The 24,326-nt window shown below is 39.3% G+C and overlaps 1 protein-coding gene across 1 annotated transcript in view; it reads right to left on the bottom strand.

Annotated features, from left to right (window-relative positions):
• Positions 1-721: 721 nt before the first annotated feature.
• The window catches only part of KIAA2026 (KIAA2026 ortholog), a 59,545-nt gene continuing 35,940 nt past the window's right edge, over positions 722-24,326 (bottom strand). The window contains exons 6-8 of the mRNA XM_032205630.1: positions 12,254-12,369; positions 8,318-8,505; positions 722-4,909 (exon numbers count right to left, since the gene is read on the bottom strand). Coding sequence (XP_032061521.1) covers positions 1,278-4,909; positions 8,318-8,505; positions 12,254-12,369 — 3,936 coding nt within the window. The 3' untranslated portion in view covers positions 722-1,277. The remainder of the gene's footprint in view (positions 4,910-8,317; positions 8,506-12,253; positions 12,370-24,326) is intronic.

Consider the following 24,326-nt stretch of genomic DNA (forward strand, 5'->3'; position numbering starts at 1 on the left):
CTACAGAAGACAACCCAAGGGTTTTATCACAGCAAAAGCTGAACCTAAGCCAACATATTGAACATAGTCCATAAAAAGGGAAGGTTTATGCAATAGGTGAATTATGCCCAAAGCATTTACAACTCCTCCTTTAATGTGACGTTTTAACGTTGTCCTTTCATAATGATATGGACTAATGAAAAGCTAAAGAAAAAATACTCACCCAGAAAGCGACTGGTGAAAAAAATGGGTGGTTTGACTAGACTGAAGAAGACCCATAAGGGGGCTTCTTACATATAAGAAAATTAACACAAGGTTGCAAAAATGACAATGAATTTTCAAGAAATCCACGAGCTCTACATAAAACAAGGTAGTCTTGAACAGCAGTGTGATTTAGGCTGCCGTCTGTGAAACCATTTCTAGCCTTACCCGTTCATTGGAGATTTTAGGCAATTTAATCAAACATTTATCAGGAACGGATGAAGTATGGGCTATGCTTCTCTGTGCCTGGTGGATCAACAAGATGGCCATCCTTCCAACTCCCACCAAGCCATGTGAAATGCAAGCCACACAGAAGAGCAGAAGATATTAAATAATTTCACTCGACCATATTCCAAAAACTGAGATGCATCTGCATTAGGAAGATGTGACACACATATATATGTGTGTGTGTTCTGCCATAGTTTAACAGATAGACACATTTTAAACTATTGCCAACACAATGCAGTACAGCAACTTGATTTATTATATGCAGATTCTTCTGCATTGCTGCTAAACAGTACACTGGTCCAAAGTTACTAAAATACTTAAAAAACTATACATTATGTAAACAAAACATAAATAAGACAGCATAGTTCTTTGTACATACAGTTTAGTACAGATTGTTAGGAATTCGTGAATATGTACAATTCTATAACAGACTGCATTTTTTACAATGCATAAATATTTTTTACAGAAACAAATCAAAAATAAATTTGACAAATAAAAAGAAGACACATACTGTCATAAACACACTGCCAAACAGTCCATACTGTAAGATGGAACATGTGCAAAAAGCTAGATTTTTCAAAACTGTTTAATGAAATCATTGGTCATTTCTGACCTTTTTACTAAACAATTCTCTGACAAACTAAATATATTTTTTTCTTCTTATCCCCATAGGTAAACTGTAAAGAATTGTAATCTTGAGTAATTTTGAGTAATCAACTGTTTTGAACAATGTAAGAAATTATTCAACAGTTATAACTTCCAAAGTCAAGAATGCCCCGCAATTTCAAAGTGGCTCATTTGCTCTAAATTTAGGATGCAGCTTTGTCAGGTTTATCAAGGCAAGATGATTGAGATGTTGGGAAGACAGTGGTAGGATTTCTGCTTGTGGACACAACCACAGGAGGCAGTGATGAAGACACTGAAGAATCTTTTGACGCTGAAGTATTTATAGCATTCAGAATGGCTCCCTCTGGACTAACCAAGAGTTTTTTGATAGAAGTGTCCAAATGAAACACTGAAGTGTTGCTTGGTAAATGAGAATTTGGAGGATGAACAGCAGAAACTGCAGCAGATGGAGCTAGAACATTAGCAGGAGATTTTATCACCGAAGACACAGACAGTGTTGTTGTGGACAGTGGAGTACATGAACTAGCTGGAGTAGCTAATACCTGGGGCGTTGCATGAACAATGGGTAAAGCATCTGCAGACCCAAAAGAGTTCACAATTTTTGTAGAGTTTTTCAAAGGATGTTTTGATGTTTGCAAACTTAGTGAATTACTTGGTGCTAGCATGATTTTCGAGGTTATTGAATTAACAATTGGTATACCTTGAGCCTCTTGGCCATGGTTAATATTTAAAGGAGGAGTCTGTTTTGTATTGTAAGACAGAAGAAGAACATGGCTGCCAGCTCCAAGGCCTTGTGGTGGCACAACAAAACAAGTACCATTAATCATTATCTGAGTTCCGGGTGCCAAAGGCATACAGGTGTTAATGACTATTTTCTGTTGAATGCTAGGTTCATTCGGCTGACCTGCCTTGCTCGTTACAGCTGGTGAAGCCGCACACATCTGAATGGTGGAAGTATAAGCATGACTTTGTTTCTCTATACAGAGAGGCACCTGCTGGCACTGTAGTGATGACAACGTAGGAAAAGTTATGACTTTACCTGTATTTGCAGGTGCAGTGGTCAACACACTTTGAGGTTTATGAATACCTGCATTACTTGGCACAGCAGCTGAAACTCCAGGTGACTGGAACTGAAGTAGTGTGGGCAGCTGGCTTTTTGCTACTGGAGGAGGAGCTGAAACTGCCGCCAAACGAGGAATTGTATGTAACACTTTCTGCGGGGTGGCTACAGATCCAGACAAGCTGATGACTGGAAACTGCAAAGTAGGTGTTAAGTTTTGAGGAGATACCACTGGCTGAGTTGTTGAAATCAGCACAGATGAAGCAAGATGTCCTGTTTTCACAGTTGATATACCCACAGTATTTCCAATATTTGCTGTACACAGTCGATTACCCAGAATTGGCCTTATTCTTGAGGGATCATTTCCACCAATCAAGACAGTAGGCCGTGTCCCAGAAGAAGTCCCACTCGGTGTTACTGAAACAGATTCTGCACTTACATTTGCTGTTGTTACTGAAAAGGAATTTGCAGTTTTTGCTGCAACACACACAGATTCATTAACTGACACAGCACTTTGACTCACAAAACTTGAACACACAGGAACCAAACTACTACTACTTGTCACAGATAAAGCCAAGCCCATGCTCTTTTTGTCTTCTCCCTTAGAAATGGCAGAGTGCAATAGATTAACTGGTGGAGTCTGCTGTGCATTGCCTTTAGTATTTACAATGGTTTGGCCTATATTTAGTCCAATTTTCACATCTTTTACTTGAGCAATAGTTGGTGATGAATGTATTCTTATTGGTGCTCCTATTGTAGTCGGGATCAGAACCAACTGTGGTTGCTCTGTGGTCTTATCAAAGGTTTTGCTGAGGGAAGAAGGAAGGTTATGTTTCAGAGACTCTGCAACTAAATTGGTAACCGATGGGCCATTGGGAATTTGAGTATTAATGAAAACTAATTTCTGAGCACTGATACCAGTGGATGTTAGAGAAGGTATAACATTGACTCCTGATGCCCCACAGGGGGATAAAATAGGTGGATTTGTGACTAAGGTAAGTTTCTGGACTGGAGTACCACTGATTAAATCCCCATTTGTTGCTGAACTAGAACTAGACTCATATTGTATAACAGAATTTGTTTTAGTTTTAGCATCACCTTGTTGCTGCATGGAAGAATTTGGAGTTATGACGGTGCTATTTTGTCCAACACTAGTCACAATAGCAGGACTTTTTGGAGTTGCTGATGTTGAACTGCTAGCTGATGAAATGCAGGACAAAGGACACACTTGGCTGGTGTTCTCTGTTACTTGACCCAAAGTGCCCCCAACAGCAGGCTGCTGTACTGTGAATTTGATATTTTTCTCCTGGTTAAAATCAACTGGGAAAGATGGAATGTTAACAGAAGAAGCTGTTGCAGGGGTAAATCCAGAAACACATGTTTGTCCAAAATGTGGGAGACCAGATGTGGCTGTTGCTACAGATGAAAGAGTAGAAGATGGTAATGCTGTAGTTTTTGGCACCAAAAAGGCCTGAAATTGAGGTGCATATGTGAAAACTGAACTAGAAGATATACTAGTAGATGAAATCTGGTCTGGGTTTGTCTGTACTTTTACAATTCCTGTGTTTCCACCTCGTGTTGTGACCAGAATAGATTGTGATTCTCTAATACACACGGTCTTCAATTCTTGCCTAGTTTCAAAGGATTCAGTTGTCTGCTGTGAGGCAAGACAATGCAAGGCAGAAGCAGTGTTTGTGGATGTACTTAATGTTGTTGCTGATATCAAAGACTGACTAGCTGTGGAAATAGTAGGTGAAGTCAAAGACACAGGGAATGTGGTAGTTGAAACTGTAGTCTTGATTTTGTCAGTTTCCGTTTGGCAAACCTTAACTGTTGATAATAAGTTACCTGCTGAAGTTATACCAGGCAATGTTTGTGTGCTGTTCTTGGGACCAGTCCCTTGTGACAAGTTGGTGGTATTCTTGTTAAAAATTGTATTTGGTGAGTGAGTGACAGCATTTGCCGGTGCTGTTACCAGTACAGGTGTTAAAGAAACACTGACATTTGTTATTTCTGGTAAAGTTGCACAGTGCAGCTCAGAAGTCTTTTGTTGTAGTGAATTCATGTCCTTGGACACAATTTTTCCTTCTTTCTGTTGAATAAGAAAATTCTTAGGTAAAATAAGAACTTGTTGCATGACTTTTTCTCCAGTTTTAGGGTCAATCACGGGTTGCATTTGAATTTTCACAGAGCTGTTGTTAAGGTCTATTGGTACACAATGACCATTTGGCATTTTGTATACCATTTGTAAAGGAGTCTTTGAATTGGTCTGACAGGGCAATGCTGGTTTTGTCAGTGATGATTCGACAGGTGATAAAACTGGCTTTTCAGAAGTAGGTACATTTATGCCTGGTGAAGGTGACACCTGATTTGTTAAGGTCACTTTGTTCCCAATATTCTTGGCAAGCAAGGCCTGGATGGGTTTGGTCCCTTTCAGAAAGCTTGACACTGATGTTGCAGGATCTGTCAAGGAAAATGATTCTGGAGGTGACCCTTCAATTTGTTTCAGCTCAGTCAAACAACTGTCTGTCTGTAGGCTACTTTCTGAACTCTGGACCGCAGCCTCACTAGTGCTTAGTTTAGCTTTCTTCCTTGGTGAAAGCTCATTAGTGCTTTGATCCAGACAACAGTTTTGCTTGGACTGTCGTTTAACAGATTTGGGCAGTGTCTTCTGTATTTCTTTAGAAGTTGATTCTTTTTTCAGAAGTCTGCTTTTTCCTGCAGGTAAATTCATCTCTAGTAGTTTCATTTCATCTGCAAGGATATTAAAACAGAAACGGTGTTTTACAAGTTTGCAATTGGTATCTCTACACAACAATTTGATAGTGTTTAGCAAAAGGTAAAATGCTAGTTTGTAAGTGTAAGGCTATGGGGAAGGAGAATGTCTGCTCTTTTAAGGGCATCTGGTCAACGACCTTTTTCAATGCAAAAAGGGGATAACAAGAAAAGAAGGAAGCCATAAACAAGAATGTATAGGGACAGAAACCTGATCAGCATGGGGGAAACTGAGGAAAACTAAACCTGGTCAGACATCCTAATTGATGAGGGCACGTGAGAATTGATTCAGGCAAAGTTACCTAATCAGGGACCTGGCCAGTTGGGACACTAATGGAAAAAGGGGGGATCAGAAACAAAATATATGGAGGCACAGATCTAAAAAAACAGACATGGAGACAATGACAAGAAACAATATCACTGGTCCCATCAACTGATGGGCTATGCAAGAAACTACAAGTGCCACTTTCAGGAAAAAAAGGACTTCATGGACTTCGCAGCTGGTCAGACTGTAAACCAGGGGGATCATGGACAGAGAGCTGGAGTGTGGGATTCAGTAGAGCTAGACAAATTCATGAAGGGATATTTAAGGTGAGGGGCAGCTGCAAGTAACAAAGATGGGGTGGGGGTGCAAGGGTGAGCAGAAAAGGGAATAGAAGAAGCTCATCACACGTAAAACAGGGCCAGACAGAACTCTCTTCTGGCTAAGTGCTCCGTATGGTCATCACAGTCTTTTAACTTCTTATTAAATATTTTCCTAATGATCTCTCTGTGTAATCTCACACCCCATCCATGTGTGTGTCTGTGCTACAAGGAATGAGTGCTAGCTACTGGTGAGACCTGTGTTTGTGAGTGAAATCTTGGTGCCAGCACCAAACAGGGCAGTAGGTGCCCCTGACTCAGTGTCAGCTACTGGGGTGGGTGGGGGCCTGACCATCAATAGCTGGAGGGGCCTCAGCCCCCTGGATCTAGGAAGTGTTTTGCAGACTTTGTACCTGCAGTGCCAGCTACTGGGGACACTGGAGTGATAGACTGGGGGCTAACTACAGGAGTCAGACTGTGGGTGTAGGTGCTCCTGGCCTGCAGTGCCAGCTACTGTAGTGTATGTGGCAGGGTGTCTCTGCCTGGGGTGGGAATGGTGTGTGCATCCTGAAACCAGCTACTGGGGGGACTGGTGTGAACGAGGGACTCAGCACTGCCCACTGGAGAAGTAGGGGGGGTCACAGATAGTCTGCCTGCTGCCAGCCTCTGGAAAAGAGGGCCCAAGGCTCTTCACCTTCCCCAGACTGGGTGCGTGTAGGGGTGTGCACATGTAATTCACTGGCAAACTTCAGGCTGGACTAGCTGTAGGGTAGGGGAGCCTGAGGTCCCAGCTGGGGTATCAGGTGGGTGGACAGTTTGTGCTGGTACATCCAGGGGAATTTGCAAGTGTGGAGTGCCTGTGGGATGAGGGTGTTAGTGCTTTGTGTTTGCAGCAAGCACCAAGCTGGACGAGGCAGTGAGTAGGGGGGATGTGTGAAGCAAGTAAAGGAGCATGGGATCTGGGCAGGGGTACCAGGTGGACAGAGAGGGCCACCCTAGTACTGAGAAGATCTGCACATGCTTGTGAACCTAGAGAGTGTTGTGTGTGCACCTTCACCAGTGGGTTTCTATCTCTAGCAGACAAAAAGGAAAGTGGACTCAGCTGTCTGATTATGTTTTATGCCAGACTTTAACACAGGTGCTGCTGAAGGCAGCACCTTGTCTGTGGCAGCCTGCGTGACAGGCTGTGTCACTGTGTGCATGTGTGTATGTGTGTATGTGTGACAGTGTTGTGTGCATGTGCATCTCTGGGATGTGTGCTCAGCTTCGCCACTGGCTGAACCTGCTAAAGGACAGCGGTAGCTGCGCCCCTCAGCCTGATCAGAGACCCCGGGCTCCTGGGAATACTGAGCTGGGCTTCAGTGGCCTGGTAAGGACTCCTGGGCTGGGGTTGCTGAAGGAGGTGGCTCTGTTCCTAAACCTTATAAATAAGCATTTGTCATGACAACTGTGAAGAGCAGTCTCTGAAGTGATGACTGTTAGTCAGCCTTACTTAATCTTTTCTTTAAACAAGTTGTTTCCAATTTAGTTTTATATTGGTTTTACACAGTGAAGTGTTGGCAATGGGAGAGCTGCACGGCTGGCTTCACAGAGAAACGACCAGGGGCTGCCCCTGTGCCAAACACAATTGGATCCAGGTAGCTTCAAAATGGACCCACAGCAAGACACAACTAAGCCCATCAGTCAGGCTGGGGGCACCACTGGGAAAGTGTATTTAAGAAAATGTGAAAACTTTCGCATCAGAGTGTGTGAGAGAGAAGTGAGAAAACAATGTCTGAGAAACAACTGATCCTGCAGACACCAAGCTCAGAGAAGGAGGGGAAGGAGATGGTGCAGGCATGGAACTGATATTTTCCTGCAGTTCGTGGACAGGATCATGCTGGAGCAGATATCCACACTGCAGAGCATGGAGAACCATACACCACAGCAGGTGTACACAGTCTGAAAGAAGTTGCAGGCTATGAAGTGCCTACTGGCTCCTCACAGGCACCTGGAGCAGGCTCCTCACAGGTACCAGGGGCTGTGGAGAAGAACACTGATGCTGGAACAGTCTTACTCTGAAGGACTGTTGCCTGTGGACCCACACTGGAGCAGTTCTTGAAGGACTGCTGCCTACAGCAGCAACCCATGCTAGAGCTGGGGAAAGGTGTGAAGATGAAGAAGCAGCAGAGAGAAACTGCTATGAATTGACCACAACCCCCATTCCCCACCCACCTCATGCCACTCAGTGCAGGGAGGAAGTGGAGGAGTTGGGAATGGTGTAAAGTTCAGCCTGGGTAGGGAGAAAGTGGTTTAGTTTTTGTCTTTGTTTCTGACCATCCTACTTGAATTGGCAATCAATTAAATTAATTCTCCCTACATTGAGTCTGTTTTGTGTGTGACACTAATTGGTAAATGATTTCCCTGTCTTTATCTCGACCAATCTTTATCTTTTCCCATCTTATTTTCTTCTCTGTCCCGCCAAGGACAGGGAATGACAGGGCAGCTGGGTGGGTATCTGGTAGCCAGCCAAGGTCAATCCACCACAAAGTTAAATTCTGAGCAGGCACATTATGTGATCACAGAAATGATTCAGCATTAAAAATGGCAAAAGCTTGCATGAATAAGAACTCTCAGATTGGTCACATTCTGCCCCCCTCTAGCCTACACCTATCAGATGTATGTCTAAATCTATTTTAATATTAACAAAATGGTAGCTGAGGTAAAAACTATGATGCAACCTCACATAGAGAAATTCATTTCCTTAATCAACTTGATTCAGGTCATGGATCAAGTTCAGGCTATCAAATTCCATTAAATGCTTACCATTGTCTGGGTGATCTTTTCTGGGAATTTCCACATGTTCTGCAGACTCTGAAGATTTACTGCTTACTATTGCAAAAGAATCTTTGCCAGCATCAACCTCACTTTCATCATTACTCCACAATTCTCTGGTAAATTTATCATGGTCTGGATGTCTTTTAAAGTCATCGTAGTCCTTCTTCAATCTAGACCTTGAAAGTAACAAAACTAACTTTACCAAAGAATACCACTTTCTTTTAACATTCTTTTGTTTGTATTTGCTGCTACAGTAGTTGGTGTAGAACTAATTGCCTGTGTCCTTCAAAATTTTTCAGGGTAGCACTGCAAGTCTCTAAGCCCCATAAACATGAAGTAACAGTAATACTTCTTTCCTCACCAAAAAAAATGAATTGTATGCCATTAAGTCCTCTAACTATAAGCAAAAAGACTGAGTCAATTATGTCTGTCAGTGTTGAACTGCATTCATTTTCTGCTTCTTACTTCAGTTTGCACTGTGACAAACGTATCTGTATGAACTTGAATATTAGCTGTAACAAGTCTACTCCTTCCTCTGAAAACTGTGTCAACTCGAGAATTAAGTAAATTTTGTTTTTTTGAATGCATCGTGCTTCTGGCCCAGCTACGGGACCTTAACGTACCTTTCTCCTTCAAGAGGACTTTTTATTCTCTGGGCCATTAGAACAGCTGCCACTGTCATTTCCACACGTTCACACTCCACTAAGAACGTGCATGTGATGGAATTGCACAGCTGCTTTACTCACTTGAGCACTCTTCAGAAACACATCCATTTTATAGCACACTTGACACTCCTCAACTGCTGCATATTTGCATTGTCCCTTCTTCTATGCCATTGTTTAGATGAGATCGAGGGATATTTTAGCATACAAATATAGTGAACTGCATGATTCAGCTTGTGGTAACCAACAAAATATTCAGGAGTATTAATTAGCAAAAGAATAAGGTGATAGCAATTAACACCTCGTGTAGAACAGAATCTAGAATCCAGTCTGGACCTAAACTCAAGCCTTCGTCACAGTAAGAATAATACCTTAATTTTACCCATTCTTATAGGTTAAAAACATATTTTTTTGCACCAAGTGCAGCAATGACTAGCTGTCCCCAAAGGGATGGGAAGGGAGGAGCTGAACTGAGTACTGAAGATGGTAGGGCAGAAGACTCACAAGCCAGGACATCATCCCACTGCCCCTGAGTGGGAGTACAGAGCAGGCCTGGAGATGGTATCTGTTTTCAGCCAAGAGCCCAAATCAACAGGCAAGTTCCTGGTGATGAGGCAGGTCTGAGGTCGAGCTGGGAAGTCAATTCACAGCTTCAGGTCAGGATCAGACCCAGTGATGGCCACCAGGGTTAGACCCAATCCAGTCATTGTTGGGCCCAATCATGATACAGGACTGAGCTCAGCCTGTGGGTCAGCCAAGATCTGCAAGACCCATAACCAGACAGGGGCAGTGCTATAGCTGAGCTGGAAACTAACATTTGTATGGCAGAGGTTGACGGCTGCATAATGACCTGAAATTGGGGTCCTGGGCCCGCGGACATGGGATGCAGATGGAGAGCCAGGTGAGGTTCATCAGGAGCGGTAAGACCTATCTGTGTGCTCTCAGCTTTGACACTCTCACTGAGCGAAAACAACATTGAAGACTGTGTGAAGATGTAGTGCAGTGATACTTCATTAACTCTACCATTAGGATTTTGAGCTTTAAGTCTAGGTGTGGAAGAACTACAGAAGGACACTGGGGAACTACAGCAGGACACTAGGCAAACAGTACTGTATTAACATGTATTAACATTTCTGAATGGGAATTTCCTTCTTTTCTTCAGCAGAAGTTATGGCATGGTGCCAGTAAACAAATCCGATCAGTAGGTACAAGTGACTTTTCCTTTTAAACCTTGCTGCTATTCAAATACCATTCAACACTACACTCTACAATTTTGAAAGGAATAGAGTACCTCAGAAGGGGAAAATAGCATTTCAGTCATAAAGAGTACTTCTATTAATTAAAGACAACAAAAACGAAGGAAGAAAAACTCCAGACTCTTAATCCATATTGATGCCTTGCAGTGCTGAAAAGAGCACTGCCCAGCAATTGAAAACCTAGCAGGCCAACACTGTGATTCAATTAGAAGTTAACTGGCTGACATGCCCTTTGGACACTACAACTGTAGCTAGAGCTGTGATGGTGCTGCTGCTTACATTATCATAAGCAGTCTTCACTCAATTGCTTTTTCCCTTTCATGACACCTTTTTTTTTACCACTGTCGTTGGTACTACACAGCTGACTAGCAGCTGCATACTGAACTCGAGAGAGACACTGTTATAGAATCCCCCCATACATCTCTCTCTCTTTTACCCCCAGTTTGTAAAGACTGTTTTTCAGCTTGAGCTTTCCCTGGTGTACAGTGAGTCTGTCCAAGAAGTTCTGCCACAAATATGCCAAGGCTAGTATTGCTGCAGAAATTGTGGTTACAATACAGAGCTTACATATGAGAAATACAAATTCACCTCAAAAACTATCCTCTACTTGAAATGCATGCTTCTTTAGCTACCAGCACATATATGCCAGACCTCAGCTGCATGAGTAAAATCACCACCAATATGAGTAAAACCCCTCACATTAGGCCTCCCTCATACACAGTACTTCTGTGAAGACACTTTACACTATGGAGCCACTTCCATAAGCACCACAGTTAATAAAGAAAAACTAGTAATCTACAGCAGAATTTACATAAAGGATAATATAGATAAAGGATAAACCAGAGAGCCAATATACTGGAAACTGAAATTCCTTCTACCAGTATACCTGTCACTTTCCAAAATGAGTCTGAGTTGCTACAGACAGGAAGAACAGCGACAAAAATGAATAGAAACTCAAACAGAAAAGAATAGAAATGAGTAGAACTTGTACTTTGGTCTATTGTTTAAAGTGAAGTGTTCAAAAATATCCTAAATTTCCAAATAAGGAAATAAGGTTTTTCATTCATGAATGATACCCATAAAGTGACCTACTAAGGAACCACCTCTTACTGTCATTGGTGTTATATGTTTTGTTTCTTTTTCATGTCGTATATTTTATGCTTTTCAGAATTAATTCTGCACCATGTAACTATATAAGTTGCTTTCTTCACACTCAACGTATAAGCAGCAGCCTAACTTTATCTAAAATTCAACACACACTCATATTTACTCTTTCAGTGTCTATGTGGCAAAACAGACAACATGTATACATGTTGCCCTGTATACAGGGCAACACCTGTCGTCTGTAGGTCAACACCTGTAACTATAACAGAGAAGTGGCACCAATCTTCAATACCAAATGACATTATAAAATCAGTATCAGATCTCCACAGGGCTTAGAGTATGGGTGCTAGATCTCAAAGAATCTTCACTGCTGTTAACACCTTTACTTATCTGCCTCTGCTACACTGACATATAATTCTAGATGCATTCTAAATTCACAGGGCTACAACCATGTTTTAAGAATTGACTTGAATTGCTTTGTGGAGAATTCAAAAGCAACCTATTTTGGTAGCTTTAGACAGTATGCAGTCAGACTTAAAGTGTCATAAGAAGTCCTGGTCCAGTTATGTAGATACAGGTTTTCAGAATCATTTAGCCAAATAAACAGCAATAAAAATCCTAGTTGGATTGTGGTACAACTATTGAGATAGGCATACTTAAGGATTCTAGACCATTTTAGAGAAAAAAAAAATATTAGGAGTTAAACTTTACTTAGAGACACTTAGTCTGGAACATAAAATAATCCTTTCATCTAAAGCATTGACAATGCCTCCCTCCTATCTTCAAAATATATTCACTTAGTTTATTTGAGAAGCAAACTAATATTGATTAGCTTTAAAAAGATTCACTTTGTTCTGTTTCACATCCCATGCACTATTGTTAAAAAAAGAGCAGCTAATTACCTGTTCCTTTGAAATGCTTTCATAAGCTTTGGTTCCCATGGTAACAGTTCATTAAGCAGTCGTATCAACGTACCATGCAATTCCTTTACTGCTTGCTTCCGGTGGTACCATCTTCCCTGAAAACATAAACACCATTTATTTATCATTGCATTAGACTTGAATCTTGTTTTCGTGTATTAATCCTACAGTAATCATGGTACATGTTAATACAACATAGAAAGAAAACAACTGAAAGAAAATGTTAGTGAGTTTCACTCAGTCTATCTACCCCTAGCATATGTAAGATGAATGAGTATTTCCACGTTTTTATGGTACAGAGAGACAATATACTAGTTAAGAAAGTAATACTGTAAAGATGTTAGTTTTTTATAGCCAAAACTTAAAATCAAAGCAGAATCTTAAAAAAACACTAAGTTTTTAAATTCACTTATGCTGGTAACTAACAAATGTATTAGTCTATTTCATACCAAAAATGTATTTACATTTTTAGTAGGTAGAAACAAAATTCCTACAGGAAATCTTAGAATAATTTCATTTAAAGCAAATGATACAATTTATATTATTATTTGCAAAAACAATTTACTACAAATTTCAGGGAGAAAAATCACAGTTTTTGCAATATAATTTTTCAATTTATTCAAAGTTTTAGATTAAAGAATTTTTAATAGAAATGTACTGCAACTTGGTTGTTAATGGAACAGCAGGCTATGGACAACAATTTTCTAGCTCTAAAGCCTTAAGTTTTTAACTCATGTAATTAAAACTTATTTTCTTATCCAAATTGAAATATGTCATCTTATGATCTTCCATAGAGAATTGTTTGTTAAGTCTGGAAAGGCTGAATGAGGATAAAAGATAATGGGGAAAAAACAAAACAAAACAAAACAAAAAAACAATTAGAGTGTATATACACAGCACTATTTTTTTTTTCCTCATTTAAATAGGCAAAATACAATATGGGAAAAAAGCCCACACAGTGGTCACAATATGACAAAACATCTTTCTTAACGATCTTAGACACATATACATTCCTCTTAAGTATTTTTTCCAAGTAGTAGTTCTCTGGTTTATTACATAAGCAAATGAACAAGGCATATTTTGACATTAAAATTTCAATCCTGGATATGGGGAGAGCAGACTTGAGGCTGCTCAGGGAACTAGTTATTAAGGTCCCCTGGGAAACTTCTTTTGAAGGCACTGGAGTCCATCAGGGCTCGTCACTTTTTATTAGCCATCTCTTAAGAGTGCAGGAGCAGGCAATTCCAAAGTACTAGAAGTAAAGCAAGCAGGGCAGAAAGCTGGCTCAGCTAAGAGGGATCTTTTTCTAGAGCTTAGGTGGAAAAGGAAAGTGTATGGATATTGTAAGCAAAGTCAAGTGACACAGGAAAACCACAGAGACACAGAGATGCTGTTTGCCACTGTGGGGATAAATTCAGTGCAGCTAAAGTTCAGTTAGAGTTGAAGCTGGTCAGTAGTGCAGGGGACAACAAAAATGGCGTTTTTAAGTATATTAACAGCAAAAGGATGACCAGGACAATATTGGCCCATACTGGATGAGGCTAGTCACCTTACAAATAGGGATGTAGGCAAGGCAGAGACACTTAATGCCTTCTTCACCTCTTCTTTAGCACCAATGCTGAGTCCTAGGACCTGTGGAGCCCTGAGCTGGAGGACTGTGACTGCAGTAAACTCCCAACTAACTCTGAACTTCTGCAGGACTTGCTGCTCCAGCTGAATGCACTAAGTCTATGGAGCCCCATGCGATTCAACCCAGAGTACTCAAAGAGCTGGCTGATGTCATCACAAAATCTCTTTCAAACATTTGAAAGTCCTGGCAATCTGGAGAGGTCCCAGTTGACTGGAAGCTGGCAAGTGTGGTTCCAGCTTTTAAGAAGGGTAAGAAAAAAGATTCAGGTAATTACAGGCTTGTCAGTCTTAGTTCAGTGCCAGGTAAAGTTATGGAGAAGATTATTCTAGGAGTTAAACACCTGAAAAACAATGCAGTCAGTGCTCATAGCCAGCACAGGTTCAAGGGGGAAAATTCCGTTTAACTAAATTAATTTCCTTTTACAAGATCACCCACTTAATCAACCAATCGAAGCAGCAGACCTGATCTTTTTGGATTTCAGCAAAGCTTTTGATACTGTCTCTCACTGTATCCTTCTGGACAAATCGTCCAGCATACACCTAGACAATTACATAATGCAGTGTATGAAAATTGGCTGATGGGTTGGGCTCAAATGGATTACATCAAACTGATGGACAGTCACTAGTGGGGTTCTGCAGGGCTCTGTTCTGGGGCTGGTTTAATTATTATTTTTTTTTTAAAGAAATGATCTGGACACAGGACTCAAACTCATACTAAGTAAATTCCAGATGATAATAAGATAGGACCTGTTGAGAGGCCTTGCAGAGAGATCTTGACAAATTAGAGCTGGGCAATCATCAAATGTATGAAACTTAAGAGCAAGTGCCAGATTTTGCACCTGTGCTGGGGCAGTCCTTGATTATGTACAGACTGGAGGAAGAGAGGCCAGCAAAACAGCCCCAGTACGAGGGATCTAGGGGTTTTGGTCAATGGTAAAATGAATGTGAGTCAACTGGGGTGCATCAAGCACAGCACTGCTAGCTGGTCAAGGGAAGTGATTGTCAAGCTCTACTCTGTGCTGGTGAAGCTTCACCTCAAGTACAGCGTGTATTTTGGGTGCCACAATTTAAGATGGACATAAAACTATTGGAACGTCCTAAGGAGGGTTACACAGATGGTGAATGGTCTGGAGGGGAAGATGTGTGAGGAGCAGCTAAGGTCCCTTGGTTTGCTCAGCCCCGAGCAGAGCAGGCTGAGGGGAGGCCTCATGGCGGCCTGCAGCTCCCTCAGGAGGGGAGCGGAGGGGCAGGCGCTGAGCTCTGCTCTCTGGGGACAGCGACAGGACCCGAGGGGACGGCATGGAGCTGGGACAGGGGAGGGTCAGGCTGGGGGTTAGGGACAGGTTCTGCACCCAGAAGGTGGTTGGGAACTGGGACAGGCTTCCCAGGGCAGTGGGCACAGCACCGAGCCTGCTGGAGATCAAGAAGCATGTGGACAATGATCTCAGATGTATGGTTTAATTTTTAGGTAGTCCTGTTAGACTTAATGATCTTTGTGGGTCCCTTACAATTCATGACATTCTGTGATTTAGTGATATATGAACAGCTACAAAAAGAGATATGGTATGCTATAGTACTTTTGCCATTCTAAGTAATTCAGCGCATTTTACATAAATGAGGATTCATTACATCCGTTGACTTGTCAGAGATGTTAAGAAAATAAAGAGACTACAGTTCTGCAAGAAAAAGAAGCAAGACTTGGGAATCTATGTATTTGATACATATCTTCAGCTTTTGATAAACAGCTTCCTGTGGTCCAGCGCACAAATAAACCTATGGAAGAAAAGGCTGGACAAAGCTCAACTTGTCTGCTATCCGACAGTCTTTAATAATGAATTTTCTATGCACTGTGGAATAATTCCTTTCTACAAGTTTCAGCTGATCTCTACAATGCGCAGCAGGGCCAATCAGGCTGAATGCTTGTTTGAAGACCAGGTATCTTATTTATAAGTAATCATTTACATGTTACATAGCAAAATGAACAGCTACCCCTTCAAATTCTTTGATTAAAATTAAAAAATCAGAAGGTTTTAACTAGGAAATTATGCCCCATTACCACATAACAATTAGTGCTGAGCCCACAGGCAACCCAGGAAACTGCTCTAATTTTCCCCACTTGTGGCCAGTCATAATTTGCACATGTAATACACTGCAGCATAAAACCTGCCACTGAGCACTGCAACAGGAAATAGCCTTTGTGTATACTGCAGCCTACCAAAGGCAACCAATATCACCTCTTAATACTAGCAGTCAACAGAATTAATTGCTAATTTATGAGAGAATTATGTGAACAGATTTATCTTTCCAGTAAAGTATTTAAAACATTTCACAGAGTTTTAAGTGATTGATTATATACTACATAGTATCAGTGGATTATGTCAAAAGAAAAAATAAATTATATCATTACTGTCAGAATATAGAAATGCTGTACAAGATCTGATATAGCAAAGAATGGGATGTGTGAAAAAATGTATTAAAATGACTACAGAGTAAAAATCAATAAGACATGGTGAATTTTTAAGATACTCATTTATTGTTAAATAAGATTTGGTTTGTACAGGAAAACAAAACAAAACAAAACAAAACAAAAAACTTTATCTATGAGCCAGATAAATACTAGCTGAATCACTGAGTAAACTTCGAACTGATACCTGTATCATGCATTGAATAGCTGGACACAAGTAGAAGGCTTAATCAAGAATAGACCTCAGAACTTTACCACCTGCATTATCACGTAAAGGAAAGTTCTTTTTTTTTAGAGGTCACATTTCTCCTTGCTTAAAAAAAAAAAATAAGGCAAAAAATACACACAATTCTAGTGATAGTTTTTTAATGAAAATTATTGTCCTCTACTTACCATCTCTAGAAAACCCAATTTGATTCCCAATCATTTTTATGCAATTATGTAAATACATATTAACAAATGTATTAATTATTTTCCTGTATTTCAACTACTCACTTTTTTACTGGGGTTTAGTAGTTGGCAGTAAATCTGGTAGTGACAACACACAGAAATTAGAGTATCTTTTCCTCAGAAAGAATATCTTTCCCTCAGAACCAGCCATGGTGCAGAACATATAGGGACCAAAAAGTGTGGAAAAATAAATCCTTATTTTTTCAATAACTGTAGTTCAGTTCAATCAGCTATTGTTCCTTAAATTTTAAAATATAAAAAGGGAAATAAAAAATGTCTACAAGCTTGACACACATCACTACAAAATTTAGCATCATGTTTGTTATGCGATTTAATTCTCTAATATAGTGTACTGGTTTCAGCTGGGATTGAGTACATAGAGTTTCTTCATAGAAGCTGGTAGGGTGCTGTGTTTTGGATATCTGATGAAAATTGTGGTGATAAAACACTGATGTTTTAGATGTTGCAGGGCAGTGCTGACTGGAAAATGGACTTTTCAGCTTCTCGTGATGCCCTGCCAGCAAAGAGGTTGAGGAGACACAAAGAGCTGGGAAGGGACGCAGCCAGGACAGGCGACCCAAACCAACCCAAGGAATATTCTATACCATATGACATCGTGATCAGCAATAAAACTGGGGGGAGTAGCCTGAGGGCAGGGCACTGCCATTGCTCAGGGACTGGCTGAGCATCAGTTAGATGGTGGTGAGTAGCTGCGATGTACATCACTTACTTTGTGTATTCTTTTCTTTTTTTTCCTCTCCTCTTTCTTTCCTATTAAACTGCCCTAAACTCATGAGTTTTGTTTTGTTTTGTTTTTCCATGCTTCTCTCCCTCTGGTGTGCATGAGTGAATGGTTGTGTGGTGCTTAACTGCCTGCTGGGTTAAACTACAACACATAGTCTTGTGATTTTCCAATAAAAAAGCAAATCAATGATTGATGAAGCTCTGACCTAGCTCCCTACTTCAGCAATATGTAGCAGCCTACTTTCTATGCAACATAAACTTCCCTTTACAAATATTTATGTATAAATATTTATGTATAAAATGGCCACAAATTGAAGCTCAGAAGGTTTAGGATGGACTTTAGAAACTGTATTTTTATCAGAAACCAATGGCATTAGAACAGGTTGTCCAGAAAAGCTGCCGAGTTGCCATTCCTTCCTGTTTTCAAAATTCCACTCAGAAGGCCTCGGTTGACCTACTGCAGCAATAGCAGTAGTGCTGCTTCAAGGTCCATGAAATTTGAAGGTGTCTCTTCAAATGTCAGACTAGAGGATTTCTTAAGGTGAAAGATAAAGCTTCTGAATATGAACTGATGTGCTAACGGGATGAACAAATGAATAGAATGCAGCATTGTGTTGCTTTCATGGTTCTGCTCGACTTTCTTGGAGTCAGACTTGATGATTGCTGTGGGTCCCGTCCAACTCAGGATACTCTACAATTCTATGATCTCAGGGGCAAAAAATTGCTTATAAGCACAGAATAGCATGACCTTTCTACTCAGAATAATCAAAATACAGTTGCCCATGAAAATCCATGGTGAGTGGTTTAGTTGAACAACAGCGTTTATACAACTGTGTAGCTATTACAGCTCCATGGTTCAGTCCTCTCATCAATGAGGGGTACGCAGAGATGGAGATCTGGATGTACTGCCTTCCAGTGTGTATGAACTTCAACAGCACTTTATTAGTAGACATGGAATACAAATACATAAGTATTTCAACCCAAGACAATCTTTACTGGAAAAAAGGTCTTTCCTTATCAATGAAAGGCTTGCTCTTAATACATATGAAGGAGTTGTTCCCCTTCAGTTTAGTTGAGCTAATTCTCAGTTTGCTAAGCTTTTACAGCCTACACTCCAAACTGATTATTTATGCAGAAATATCCAGTGACTAACTTGGATGTGCACAGAATTACATTCTTATGTTGCTGGTAATTCACATTGCCAATAGCACTGCTTCTATACTGCTATTTGACTATATGACTGCTACTTATGGTCTTGTTTTAGGTAGTGATGAACAAAACACTTTTTTTTTGTGTGTGCAAATGCAACACATGGTATTAACAGCAAAGCAAACAAGATAAAAGGGCCTAGACTAAGGCCAAGTACAAAATGTTACCTGAAGCTGTGTTAAGCTACAACTAAATTTTAAAAATGCAAACACAACAAAAAAAAAATCAGAAATGTGTTGAATGTTTCCACATAAGCAAAGAGAGACATTCAACGCATTCTCAACTGAAAACTTACCTTTTAAAATTAGGTTTCTGACATCCAGAGCAGCCAGGGAATGCTGACTCCACTCTCCGTGATGTCCCAACATACACTATTCTGGCATATTCATCATGGAACCCCAAAGCAGACTGGAGCCAGGATATTGGTATATGGGGTAAGGACTGAACTTCATAAGGGAGTTTTTGTTTTGTTTTTTAAATAAACACACACACACACAACCACAATATTATGCAGTTTTATAAGGTTTTCTTTAGTCTTTACTTTATATCCTGGGGATATAAAATAAAGAAATTAGAAATCTTATAAAACCATGCAATATTGTTGAAAAGGGGTGGTGGTGGAGGGAGAAAACTTACCTTACCCTTAATAGGCCTGCTCCATTCTGCAGCGGGGTTCTGTGGTATGTGTGACATCACCAGTCTACCGTTTTCTAGTGATGTCACACGGAGAGGGAGTTGATGATCTGCAGCTGCTTTGGACATCAGATACCTAAAGAAAAGAGATTAATAACTTTTTCAATTCAGAGATGGAATGATATTGAATACTATTATTAACCAACTTACGGGCCGACTACTAGAATTTCAGACACTTTAGTGGAAGCTTTGACTAAATAAGAATGAATGATGAGATCACTTGTGCTATACAAACTCATCTATAATTGAATGCGCTTTCATTTTGGAAAAGCTTGGAGTTACTTTCTATAGTTGAAGTTCCTGCAAGTCAATAACTTGTATTTACCCTAGGCAACGTTATTCTGAATTTTTTATCTACCATCTGCTAACCTCTGATTTTATTAGAGGTCTGGGATGGAGTCAGGAAGAATGACTGGTAGTAAATCATAAAACAAACTCACTCATGACATCTCTTTATTGATCATCTTTTTGAGCATTTACCTGTAACTAATTAAAAGACTGGTGAACACTTTATGTCAACCCTCGAACTTTTGTCGCTTTTTTTTTTTTGTAAGATTTCTGCTTGCACTTTCATGATGTGAATCCAGCCAAATCAAGCTATATCCTGAAATGGTATCCTAAACTCTTATTAATAATTGCAAACAAATGGACTGGTAAAAACAAACAAACAAAACCACCACCCCACCACAAAAACAAACAAAACAAAGCAAAACAAAACAAAAAAGCCCACAACAACACAAGAGCACAAAAATAAGTTTCTTGCTATAGGATGTGTCTTTATCTCATGATTTAGCTCATTACTGTGAAATGACTCTCCAGACATTCAGCCATGTCCTAATTTTCTTTGGGCAAAATTACAACATGATGATCAGTGCATTGATTATCTCCCACATTTAAAACTGTAAAACACAAAAATGCAGGATAAAGTTTATCATCAGCATATTCAAAGAATCATAGACTGGCTTGGGTTGGAAGGGACCTTAAAGACCACCTAGTTCCAACCCAGCTGCCATTGGCAGAGACGCCATCCAATAGATCAGATTGGCCAAAGCTCCATCTAGCCTTGGGCCTTAAACAGCTCCAAGGGATGGAGCATCCACAACATCTCTGGGCAACCTGTTCCAGTGCCTCACCATCCCTATAGTGAAGAATTTCCTCCTAATGTCTAATCTAAATCTATCCTTTTATTTAGTTATCCTTATATTTAGTTTAAGACCATTCCTCCTTGTCCAATCATTATCTACCTGAGTAAAGAGTCCTTCTCCATCTTTTCTATAAGACCTCTTTAAGTATTTACCTTACTATCTTTGCCAAACTAACTCAGAAGACAAATTATATACCACTGAACTGTCACATTTTGCTGTTAATTATAAGAAATTCAAGATACTAATTAATTTATACTTCTGTGACTCATGAAGAAACTGGATGCATGCAGTATCTTAAGCTGTTTAAAAAAGCTGATGTTCCTTTTAACTAATTAAGTATCTCATCTGACTTTCATATAGCTGAATTTTTCATCTTTCTTAACTCTGTATATATATATATATATATTTTACTATCCTTCAACTGAACACCTTAAAATCAACTGTTTTATTTCAACTATGTGTACTGACAGGAATGCCTTGCATGCTTTTTCAAAATAATATACTAACTGACCAAAATCCAAAGCACTATGGAATGTCCTGAATACACAGCAGTATCTCTATGATGAAAACATTCCATATTAAATGTATGAATTCATATCTTTGATGCAGAACTCACACCTTCACATCTGGAATTTTAAAAGATAAATGATAGAAGTGGCTTAGGTGAAGCATCTTAGCATACATTTATTGGAGGACTAGCCTAGAAACTAGGAAAGGCATGAAAAATGATGGGATGTTAAGAGAAAACAGCTGTGAAAAAATACACCTAATACAGGGAGCAACAGAGGTACTGGAGAAGCTATGAAAAACACAAGACTGAGACAAAAATACAGAAAGCTAATGAAATAAGCATAAGCCAGGAATTGCAGAGAAGTAATTGTTGCGGGAAATCTTTCAAAATTTGAAGCCTATAATTGGCTATATTCCTTCATGGCAAGCAAATAATTAGCTGCTTGAATTTCCAAAAACTCCACATGCTCATTTTCATCCCAGGACTATAAGAAATAGCACAAACATAAATGTGAATTTCAAAAACTTATTTCAGACTCCAAATTCAATGTTTTGGAGCTATAGCAGTGTTTTTAAAGACGCAGACAAGCCAGGAAGAAGCAATAACAGACTATTCGAAAGTCAGTAAAGTACAAATCAAGTTTTTAGGACAAAGAATGGAAAAAGAGTATGTTAGATATTTTGCAGAAGAAGATGCATAGTGATACAGAACCTGAGATGAAATTAAAATATTATGTTTCAGCTGCAAGACTACAACTAGATCTATTATGTTATTCCATTAAAGATTTAGGATAAGGATCCCCTCGTCTAAAGTTTAAATCAAAAGCATACACAGATTTCTCAGACAGTATAATTATCTGTTTGCATGTATATTAGTATAAATATAAAACTTTGCAAACAAGTATAACAGAGAACTCCTTACATCCCAAATTGTCAAGCTCAGTGCATATTTCACTGAGGAGGGAGCAGAAGAATTGGGAGAAGGAAGTCCACCTCATGCTAACAAGTGAAGAAAATTTAACCCAGTACCAACAAATTTTCCACTGAACCCAAATGAGAAGACACTATATATTTTTTTCCACTTTACAATTTGTAAAGTTGGTGTATGAATCACAGAAATATTAGTAAAAGCCCTAATCTATTTTTGGTGGTTGCATATGTTTCCACCAAGCATTCTTGGGAATTGTTGTTCATTCTTATTCAAACACAGTTCCCCTACCAAACATTTTCAAACAGATGGCAATATTGCCCATTTCTTTCCTAAATACATTTCTAAAATTCTTCCTCTGTGTATTTAGTAAATTAGCCATTTTGCATTATTTCTGCTATGTATCTTTTTTTTTTTTATTTTTTTTTTTTTTAATTAATGTGTGGCAGTGAAAAAGTCAGTCTCTTCTCTTATTTTGGATACTTCCATTTCCTATGAACACATTGAACAACAACAATAAAAAGACACTGTTCCATCATACTGTCCTGGCTCAATGTGGCTCAAATGGCTTTGAACAGTCTTGTGGATCCCACAAACAAATTTATGTCAGAAGTCCTAAATACTTCTGACCTGAACTGCTAGTTCCCCCCTTCTTTTGAACTCTGAATCTTCAGGTGCACTCCTAAATAAAGATTTCTGCAGCTTATGAATTTAAGCTTGTATGAATTTAAGCTTGCAGAAAGCCTTAGTTTGTCTTCAGCACTTCTGTTATTCATCTACTTAAAAGATATATCCACCCCTAAAGATAGACAAAGATGTTTACCTGGGTTAGGAAACACAACCACCTAATTTAAACCTTCAGAAACAACATTAGAAAACAGCAAAATCCAAAACCTTTACAAAGGAGGTTTTTATCTTTCTTATTACTACGTCAAGAACACTAGAGTGTTACACACCTTTGCAAAACAGCAAAATTTTCAATCCTTTTCCTACAAACCCTGGCTAGTTGTCAACTTGGCTATCTCCTTTGACTAGCTAACTCTCCTTCCCCTCACCTTTGTCTGACTTTTCCTGTAGGGAGAGTCTGGCTTCCTACTCTGGAACATATTGCCCTTTATCATTTTAACCTTGTGTACTTAACTTCAGGAATCCTGGGCTCCAGTCTCTCTTCTCCCTCCGCAGACATCTATGCAGTTACGAATCAGACTTGCATGCAATGATTCAAATCCAATGGCACTACCAACAAATTATTGCATTTCAATAAACAAACAATCTTTGAATGTTTATGCTCTCTTTAGACGATCTAAGCTCTAACATAGACATAGGACAGTGTCTAGAGTTAACTGATCTTGTCGCAACCCAGTTGACTTTACAACAAACATGCTTACTATAAAGTCAGGTTAAGAAATAACACCTGCCTCTGCAGGCTTCTCTAAGCCCCAAATTTACTATCTGATACAAGCATCTGCAATCCTGTCACAGTTTCATACTACACAATGGCAAGAAGAGATTAAAAAATACTCAAGTTCAGCTGTACTATACAACAGTTAAATACATACAACTGACTTACAGAATAGCTTAATTAACAGTTTCATGCAAAAATGGCTTCAGATGACTAAAGAAGGTGATTATCTGAATAGCAGTAAAGAAATTTCTATTTACTCTGCAACTCTCCCTCATTTTACCTGACACAGCAGAAAACAGCAAAAAAAAAAAAAGTATTAAAAATTTCAGATTGTTAGTTGTTATCCTGCATACTGATATATATACACAAAAGGTGTTACTTTGCATTTCTTAATTAATTTACTAGTTAGAGCAAATGTCAAAGAGTTCCCATTCAAATGAACTGTCATGCTTATATATATATATACATTCTCAGCAAACGTGATGTAAAAATGGAGTAAAATTTCAAGAGAGTGATTTTTAGCCAACACTGTATTTCAGATTCTCAGTTGTCTACTGACTAGTGATGACTTTCGCTGCATCTTACCTATGATGGTATTAGCAACAAAACAGACAATTCTTATTAAAATCTAATTTTTCTTGTTGTAAGTTTTCTTTTCATATTCATTCCTTTTTTACTATTGCTTTAAAATGAAAGGACATCACTTTTCAAATGTGACATAGAAACACAGCAAAACATACTTTTTAAAAATATGTACACTATACGAGTGTACACACACACAAATACACAAAAATGAGTAACACTTTTTTTAATTAAAAAAAAAAGAAGTTCCTCACTTAAAACAAGTTCCTTACTTCCTGACTCTTCAGATATGCTAA

This window comes from Aythya fuligula, chromosome Z (assembly GCF_009819795.1).
Source record: "Aythya fuligula isolate bAytFul2 chromosome Z, bAytFul2.pri, whole genome shotgun sequence".
Lineage (NCBI taxonomy): Eukaryota > Metazoa > Chordata > Aves > Anseriformes > Anatidae > Aythya > Aythya fuligula.